The following is a 10,000-nucleotide window of genomic DNA, read 5'->3' as shown; positions in this document are numbered from 1 at the left end:
AATTTAAATTGCCTTGCATACGAATTGTGCTGTATAAATAAACATGCCTTTCAAACAATATGATGCAACATTATTATTAACTAATCCAAAAAATATGCCACTTCTTGAATGATTTAAAAAATGTCGAAATGTATGTTAACCATTTAAATACAATTTGTACTATAATTACCTTGCGATACAGATTACAAAGAAATAGATGGACATGGTTATGTGAAATCAGGTCTGATGGACACATAGGCATGTAGACGTGGGGCTGAGAGAACTCTTATCCACAGTCTTCCGATCTTCCCTATCAGGTTTCCCAGTGGGGTTTCGGCTGATAACTCAGCCTTGTTGATAACAATAGCCCAGGTCCCGGCTATGCTGGGACATTTTAATGCCGTTAGCTACCTCATTACTCCACTGGCTACTGGTCTATCCCAAGCACAGTGGCACCTTAGCAGGTACCAGTTATCAGTACTGCCTTATGACCACCAATTAAATCATCAGACTACCCTCTACAGGAGCCAGACCGCCAGTTTACGGGTGGGGAACAACGACCAGTTGCTACACCAGTGATATTCAGTAAAACTGTTTTTTTTTTTCATGGTGAAGAACTTAGTGTTTTTGGGTGATTTCCCCGGCCCCACCCCCTGCTTAGAGATGTCAGGGTATGAACATTTCTTATCGCGGTTATCATTATTATCGCAGTATTTTTAAATGTGCTCAAAAATTTTCCAAAAGTACTTATACAGAAATCTTTTAACCAGGTTTTATTAAAAAGAAACATTTTAAATGATTTCCTCTGTAGAAGAAACATTATTGTAGATAAAAACACTTGTTTCATAGAAATTCAATGTGCACATGAAAACACAAGCATTATAACAAAGTAATATGGCAGAAAATAAATAATAAACAGATAAAAACTAAATGTGAAAACTGTGTAAGGTGGCACCTTATGGACATAAGAAATAAACAATTAAAACTAATTTAAGAATTGTGCAATATGGCACCTGATGGCCGTGAGACGTAACTGCACTTTGTGTCCATATAGATACAATTAGTGTTCATATATGAGATCTAGTCTAACAGGGGGCTGCACGATTATAGACAAAATAATAATTAAGATTATTTTTATCAATATTGAAAACACAATTATTAATCGTGATTATTCATTATGTTTTATTATTACAGTGTTGGGGTGTGAAAGTGACCCCATCATATAATTTGTAATATCTAATAAAAAGGCTATTGATAAACGTTATCCATATAGTTAAAGATTGGCCTGCCTGTAGTCCAGACCTGTCTCCCATTGAAAATGTGTGGCGCAATATGAAGCCTAAAATACCACAACGGAGACTCCGGATTGTTGAACAACTTAAGATGTACATCAAGCAAGAATGGGAAATAATTTCACCTGAAAAGCTTAAAAAATTGGTCTCCTCAGTTCCCAAACGTTTACAGAGTGTTGTTAAAAGGAAAGGCAATGTAACACAGTGGTAAAAATGCCCCTGTGCCAATTTTTTTGCGATGTGTTGCTGCCATTAAATTCTAAGGTAATGATTATTTGCAAAAAAAAAAAATTGTTCCTCAGTTCGAACATTAAATATCTTGTCTTTGCAGTGTATTCAATTGAATTAAGTTGAAAAGGATTTGCAAATCATTGTATTCTGTTTTTATTTACGAATTACACCACGTGCCAACTTCACTGGTTTTGGGTTTATATATATATATTAGGGGTGTAACAGTACACAAAAATTTCGGTTTGGTACGTACCTCGGTTTAGAGGTCACGGTTCGGTTCATTTTCGGTACAGTAAGAAAACAACAAAATTTACATTTTTTGGTTTTTTATTTACCAAATTTGTAAACAATGGCATAACATACATATACACACAGGGTCCATTGCCAGGGTTAATGTGGTCAACATATATAAAATAGAACCTAAATAAGATAAGGCTCAGAATGGTTTCTTAACAAAACCTTTCTACATATAAAGTGCTTTTTTTATTGATTGATTGAGACTTTTATTAGTAGATTGCACAGTACAGTACATATTCCGTACAATTGACCACTAAATGGTAACACCCCAATAAGTTTTTCAACTTGTTTAAGTCGGGGTCCACGTTAATCAATATTAAACTGCCTCAAGTTGTTGCTCAGATTAAATAAAATGACAACTTTTCTTCTTTCAAGTCAACTCAGCCTCAGATAAACTTTTCTTTTCTCCGTCCAGCCTGGCTAACTTGGCAGTAAGAGGATATATGGGCTCATTGTTCTTCCACCATAGAAGTGGGTCAAAATATAGTTTGTAATGCAATATGGACTTATAACTGCTGCTATAAAAACATTTGTTATTGCTTTAGCCCTGCCTGACTCGCCGAGGAGAGGCTGCTTGAATGCGGTGGTAACGCTTCAAATGGGTTAGCATGTGTTATGAGAGTAGCGTATGTGTGTGTGTGGCCCTTTAAAATGTGACAGCATGTGAGGTGAGTGTGTGGGCGAGCGAGGTAAGGGAGCGGTAGCTTGAGTGCGGGGAGTGACTAGTGTTTTGTTGGATTGGCTATGTGCAAGACCTCAATAAAGCCACGATTTGCAACTAATCGCCAGACTCGTCATTTACCCTGGAGTCCATAGCTGTGGAGACCCACTGCCGGGTAGAGTGAATTGCCCCCGAGAATACATCGACCCTGGAGGAGTGTCTCCCCTGCGCTCCTCGACTACGGTCTGGGAGCCGGAAGCAGGAAAGGTGCAACACATGTTTGATGTGTTGTCAGAAGCAGCTGCTGAACAATGTCGGCAAACCTCCGTCCTCCATTGTTGTATCACGCAGCCAAAGTGTTCCCAAACGGGAGATCTTAACGAGGCAGGAGGGTCTTCCAGCTCTGGCTTTTACATGTTGTCGTAGCCCGGTCGCTGCTAGCATGTGTACTCGTTCGGTACACCTGCGAACCGAACCAAAAGCCCCGTATCGAAATGGTTCAATACAAAACACGTACCGTTACACCCCTAATGTATACACACACATACATATATGTATACATACATATATGTATACACACACATATGTATACACACACATATGTACACACACATACATATATGTATACATACATACATATATGTATACATATATACATATATACACATATATACATACTATATATATATACTGTACACATATAAATATATAAAAATATATACACACATGTATATTAGAGATGCGCGGTTTGCGGGCACAACCGCGGAGTCCGCGGATTATCCGCGAATCGGGCGGATGGAATTTAAAAAAATTAGATTTTATCAGCGGGTCGGGTCGGGTCGGGCGATTGAAATTTAAAAAAATTAGATTTTAAATGGATTCAGGCGGGTGGCAGTTAAACCAATTCGGAAATATATATACATAGTTAAATGTTGTTACCCACATACGAAAAACGAGCAGGCACCTGCAGCATATGCCACAACAGAAGAAAAAAAAAAGAGATGGACACTTTTACGGAGCGGAGAAGGCCCCCGACGCCTCGCCGGGGTCCGGGACCGAGGCCCCTTCCCCCGAGAGGGCCCCACCGGGAGCCGTAGCTGAGGCGATCCGCGAGAAGGGCCCGACGCACGTCCAGGGTCACCACCGCAGCTTACCTGCCCGCCACCCCCGTGGCCGGGGGCTCGTAACAGGGGTCACTCCGCGCGCTCCGCCCGCGCAGCTTACCTGCCCGCCACCCCTGTTGCCGGGGGCGCGTAACAGGGGTCACTCCGCGCGCAGTGCGCTCACGAAAGGGGTGGGGCTCACCCTGGTTGATATAGACAGCAGCTAGGACGGTGGCCATGGAAGTTGGAACCCGCTAAGGAGTGTGTAACAACCCACCTGCCGAATCAACTAGCCCTGAAAATGGATGGCGCTGGAGCGTCGGGCCCATATACCCGGCCGTCGCCGGCAGCGAGACGCGCTTGGAGGTGCGCTCAGCGCGGCTCCCATATGATTGCGCACTGGTGTGCGTCTGGGTCGTGACAGCGTGGCACGCGAATGCTGCATTGGATCAGTCTCCTTTCTTTAACAGGCAAAAGCTTTATAACCTCACTAATGCCTTGCATCGTCTATATTAGATATATAACAACGGGCGGGTGCGGGCGGATGCGGTTCTGATCAAATGTTAGATCGGGTGGATTGCGGATGGTTGACGACTTTCTGATGCGGTTGCGGATGAAATAATTGCCTATCCGCGCATCTCTAATGTATATATACATATATACACATATATATATATATATATACATACATACACATACATATATACATTTATATATATATACACATATATATACATACACATATATATACACATATATATATATATATACACACACACACACACATATATATATATATATATATATTTATATATATATATATATATATATATATATGCATGTGTATATATATGTGTATGTAAACAGCTTATCGAGGGTTATTTCTGATTAGGGACAGACAGATAACTTAAAACACACTTGCGCAGATCTAAAACACACATACACAGATCTGAATACACACACTCAGATTTATATACAGACACACAAATTAGTACACATGCATGCAAATTGGATTGAGATTGAGATACACGTTTGCAAATAATTTTGCTACAATATTACTTCCATATATAAGCAGCCAGCTAACCACGGTGCACCACTGTGGCAAAGAGAATAGCGGAGTTCCGCTAAATAGCGGATGTCTGGGATCCCTGTAATACAACGTAGTTTAAAAAACTGTTCAAACTCAAAGTGTTCATAAAGTACAAGGAAGAAGAACCCTGATGGACATCTAGAACCTTATTTAACAATGAGATAAACTTATCTCATTAAGTGAATCGCAATTTAGCTATTCACTTATGATTATCTTTTTTTTTTTATCTCTTTTTTTTAAACTTATTTACTCATTTATTTATTCACTGTTTGTGTTGCAGATTGAGTACAAACAAATGTCCTAGAAATTACTATGAAACGAAAAGCGGTAGGATTTAAATAAAATCTGCTTTTTTCTACTTATTTTCAGACAAGCTGTAAAGAGAAACTGAAAATGTGATATACTACATTGTAACTGCATGCGTGTTTGAAATAAATGAATACCATAACTTTGTCATTGTCCAAATAATTAACTATTTAGAATAGGTACTTTGCGTCACCTGGTTCCTCCAAAGAGGATGATTCGATCTCCAACCATGCAGCAGCATTGTCTTCTTCGAGGACATGGGCCTTTCCCGTTGGGTTCCACTTTCTTCCAAGAAAAGGCTTCTGTACAGTATAAATACATGACAAATGTTATAACTACCTGAAATAATTTTGGAAAATATCCATTAGTACATATACATATTTATTAATACATTCATACACGCACGCACGCACACGCACACACACGCATCTTTATCCATATAGCTGCATATTGTAGCGGTTGATTTAAGGACATAATTCACCACACCTGTTATTTGAGTTTGTCATCATTCACTGTACTGTTCTATTGTGCATATGACAATGTTGTTCTTTGTGTGCAGTTAAGAGCGAGTAATTCGGCGCGGCCCCTTTAAGTGGCCGTCAGTAGATTCTCGCAAAGGTGGGGGTTTGTTGTTCCCGCGAGATTTGAGTTTTTGTTGTGATATCATTCATTCTTGCTTGTGCTTGGAAGAATAAACGACGCACACGTTTTTGTGTGTCAACTATACTTAAATACTTAAAATTGTCTTGCTTTCGCGCCACGAGCACAACACTGGTGACCCCGACGCTTCACTGAACGGATTCGGTGAATATTAGCGACCATGACGGCGAATGCGGTTTCTCTTAAGCTGCCCGAGTTCTGGGAAACTTCCGCGACCACATGGTTTGCCCAGGCCGAGGCACAGTTCGCCCTGCGTGGTATCACCGAGGACGACACTAAGTTTTATTATGTCGTGTCCTCCCTTGGGAGCGCGACGGCGGACAGAGTGGTTGGCATCCTCACGCACCCACCGGAGAGGAACAAGTACCTCACGTTGAAGGCTCACCTCTTACAGACATTTCAACTTTCTGACGCGGAGCGAGCTAGCCGCCTTTTTTCGTTGCTGGGGCTTGGCGATTACAAGCCCTCTGAACTAATGGACAAAATGCTGGGTCTCTTAGGTGAGCACAGACCAGGATTCCTCTTCGTGCAGTTTTTCCTGAGGCTCCTGCCTTCTCAGGTGCGGGCTTCTTTAGCCAACACCGCCATTTTGGACTGCCGCGAACTAGCTGCTGAAGCTGATAAGTTCTTTTTAGCTTCCCAACCTAGCTTTGTGGCTGCTTTCCTTCCGGCTGAGACAGAAAGACCCATGGCAGATTCTACCACTCTCGCTGCTGCTGCTGCGCCCCCCAGGCGGCAACCGGATTCTGGACTATGTTTTTTCCACGCAAAGTTTGGGACCAAAGCTAGGCGGTGCCGTCCCCCGTGCAGTTTTCGTGGACCGCCGCCGGGAAACGCCGGGGCCGGCGTTCAGCAGTGGCCATGAGCGTCGGCAGTGCGGGCAGGCTGCTCTTCATCCAGTACTCCCTCTCTGGGCGACGGTTCCTGTGTGACACCGGCGCGCAGAGGAGCGTCCTACCAGCATCAAGGTTGGACATGCTGTCTGAGTCGCATGGCCCCCCCCATGGAAGCGGCCAATGGCAGCCCTATCCGCACTTACGGAATACGGTATGTGGAACTGTGTTTTGGTGGACAGCGTTTCAGTTGGGACTTTGTGACTGCTAAAGTGACGGTGCCGCTCATCGGTGCAGATTTTCTCTGTGCTTTCGGCCTCCTTGTGGATGTTAAAAACAGGCGTTTGGTGGATGCGATTACGTTCTGCTCGTACAAGTGCAGTCTCAGCGCGACAGACTCCATCAGGCTTTCCAGCATGCTACCCATCGCAGACGTTTTTCTGCGCCTCCTCGCCGAGTTCCCCACCCTGGCGCAGCCCACGTTCTCATCATCTACCGCCAAGCATGGTGTGGAACACCACATTGCCACCGCGGGCCCCCCTGTGCATGCACGAGCCCGGCGCTTGGACCCTGCTAAGCTCTCCATCGCTAGAGCTGAATTCGAGACCATGGAACGCCTCGGGATCATTCGCCGCTCAGACAGCCCGTGGTCGTCGCCCCTCCACATGGTGGAGAAGCCCGGGGGTGGTTGGCGGCCATGCGGTGATTACCGCAGACTCAACGAGGCGACTACCCAGGACCGTTATCCGGTCCCCCACATACAAGATTTTTCCGCCAACCTCGCTGGAAAATCTGTGTTTTCTAAGGTAGATCTCATCCGGGGCTATCATCAGGTGCCGGTCCACCCCTCTGATATCCCGAAGACAGCGGTCATCACCCCATTTGGACTGTTTGAATTTTTACGTATGCCTTTTGGCCTTAAGAGTGCCGCACAGACTTTCCAGCGGTTAATGGACTCTGTTTTACGTGACTTGCCGTTTCTATTTGTCTATTTGGATGATATCCTGGTCGCAAGCACCTCTCAGGCCGAGCATGTGACCCACCTCAGGTCCCTTTTTCAGCGCCTTAGCCAACACGGGCTCATTGTTAACCCAGCTAAGTGCCAGTTCGGGTTGTCTGTAATCGACTTCCTCGGACATCGTGTCACTGAGTGCGGGGCAGTTCCCCTCCCAGTGAAGGTTGCTGCCATCGCAAACTTCCCCCGCCCACTCACGGTTAAGGCTCTTCAGGAGTTCCTTGGCATGGTAAATTTTTACCATCGTTTCATTCCCCGAGCAGCTGACCTCATGCGGCCGCTGTATGATGCTCTTAAAGGAGCTGCTCCCAAGCACATGGTGGACTGGTCTGACGCACGGCACACTGCTTTTTTGGGGGTCAAGTCTGCTCTCGCTAACGCTACCCTGCTGGCACACCCATTACCTGATGCTCCTATTGCAATCACCACGGACGCGTCAGACTATGCTGTAGGTGCAGTGCATGAGCAGTGGGCGGGTGGCACTTGGCAGCCTTTGGCTTTCTTTAGCAGGCAGTTGCGTCCCTGCGAGCGGAAATATAGCACATTTGACCGTGAGCTCCTTGGCCTCTATCTGGCCATACGCCATTTCCGTTCATTGCTTGAAGGCCGGCCTTTCACGGCTTTTGTGGACCACAAACCCCTCACTTTCGCGATGGCCAAGACGGCTGAACCGTGGTCAGCTCGGCAACAGAGGCACCTCTCCTACGTCTCAGAGTTCACGACGGACATCCAGCACCTTGCTGGTAAGAGCAATGTCGTGGCTGATTGCCTTTCCCGAGCCGTCGCGAGCGCTGTCCATGTGGGACTCGATTTTGCACAAATGGTAGTTGACCAGGCCGACGACCCAGACATCCAAGCTCTGAAGGCTGCAGCCACAGGGCTTCGGTTGTCTGAGGTCCCATTTGAGGACACCGGGATTACACTCCTTTGTGACGTCGCTACTGGTCGGCCACGGCCCCTCGTGCCCGCCATTCGGCGCGTGTTCGACTCCATCCACGGCCTTTCCCACCCTGGGAGGAAACCTTCCCAGCGGCTGGTTGCTGCAAAATTTGTCTGGCGTGGACTGAAAAAAGACGTTAGGGACTGGGCTTCCACATGTGTGGCATGCCAGCGCTCAAAAGTGCACTGCCACACGCGGGCCCCACTGGCACCGTTTACGGTTCCGGAGCGCCGTTTTGACCATGTCAATGTGGACCTGGTCGGACCTCTCCCATCCTCACGCGGCTGCACATACCTCCTCACGATGGTCGACAGGACCACCCGCTGGCCGGAGGCAGTACCTCTGGCGTCCGCCACCTCCGCGGAGGTGGCGCGCGCGTTCATTGGTACGTGGGTTGCCCGTTTCGGTACCCCATCGGACCTATCATCCGACCGTGGCTCTCAGTTCACTTCTGAGCTCTGGGCCGCTGTGGCCGAGAGCTTGGGTGTGAAACTCCACCACACGACGGCGTATCACCCGCAGGCCAATGGTATGTGTGAGCGATTTCACAGGTCCATGAAGGCAGCACTTAGGGCATCCCTGAAGGACAGCGCTTGGGTAGACAAGCTCCCTTGGGTGATGCTGGGGCTTCGGACTGCCCCCAAGGAAGACTTGCAATCTTCCTCGGCAGAGTTGGTGTATGGCCAGCCCCTGCGTGTGCCAGGCGACTTTATTCCTAGCACGACGACACCTTGGTCCGCCGGTAAGCAGCGAGCTGCTCTCCTCGATGCCGCCAAGAGTTTTGCCCCCATCCCCACTTCTCAACACGGCCTTACGCCGCCTCATGTTCCCGCTTCCTTAAAGGGAGCAGCGTTTGTTTTTGTCCGACACGACGCCCACCGCGGCCCCCTTCAGCCTCCTTACGATGGGCCATTTCGCGTCCTAGAGAGCGGTGACAAGCGTTTTCTGTTGGACATCGGGGGTCGGTCTGAAAAGATCACGGTGGACCGGCTGAAAGCGGCCCACTTGGATCTTAGTCAGCCGGTTACCACGGCCGTACCCCCGCGCCGGGGTCGTCCGCCCGCTCTACCTAGGCCCCATGATAATGTTATGCATCCTTCTACGCAGGCCCCCGGGACCTTGGACAGTGCAGGTGCCCTTCCGGTCCCCCCTGCTGACTCCCCGGCGTTGGTACCGGTCCGGCGCACCCGGTCTGGTCGGCCCGTCCGTGCCCCTGTCCATTGACGGTTTGTTTTCTTTGTGGTGGCGAATTCTGGGGGGACGTGTGTAGCGGTTGATTTAAGGACATAATTCACCACACCTGTTATTTGAGTTTGTCATCATTCACTGTACTGTTCTATTGTGCATATGACAATGTTGTTCTTTGTGTGCAGTTAAGAGCGAGTAATTCGGCGCGGCCCCTTTAAGTGGCTGTCAGTAGATTCTCGCAAAGGTGGGGGTTTGTTGTTCCCGCGAGATTTTAGTTTTTGTTGTGATATCATTCATTCTTGCTTGTGCTTGGAAGAATAAACGACGCACACGTTTTTGTGTGTCAACTATACTTAAAGTTGTCTTGCTTTCACGCCACGAGCACAACAATATATTTAAATATAT

At 47.0% G+C, this 10,000-nt stretch overlaps 1 protein-coding gene across 3 annotated transcripts in view; it reads right to left on the bottom strand.

Moving 5' to 3' along the window:
- The window catches only part of klhdc3 (kelch domain containing 3), a 56,412-nt gene that overhangs the window by 23,856 nt on the left and 22,556 nt on the right, over nucleotides 1-10,000 (bottom strand). For 2 of the 3 annotated variants that reach the window (XM_061961035.1, XM_061961046.1), the window contains exon 8: nucleotides 5,153-5,261. In XM_061961035.1, the coding sequence (XP_061817019.1) occupies nucleotides 5,153-5,261 (109 nt within the window). Of the gene's footprint in view, nucleotides 1-5,142; nucleotides 5,262-10,000 lie in introns of all 3 variants that reach the window. The other variant, XR_009815296.1, reaches the window with a different exon arrangement.

This window comes from Nerophis lumbriciformis, linkage group LG02 (genome assembly GCF_033978685.3).
Source record: "Nerophis lumbriciformis linkage group LG02, RoL_Nlum_v2.1, whole genome shotgun sequence".
Lineage (NCBI taxonomy): Eukaryota > Metazoa > Chordata > Actinopteri > Syngnathiformes > Syngnathidae > Nerophis > Nerophis lumbriciformis.
This window is presented reverse-complemented; position numbering and strand designations above follow the sequence as displayed.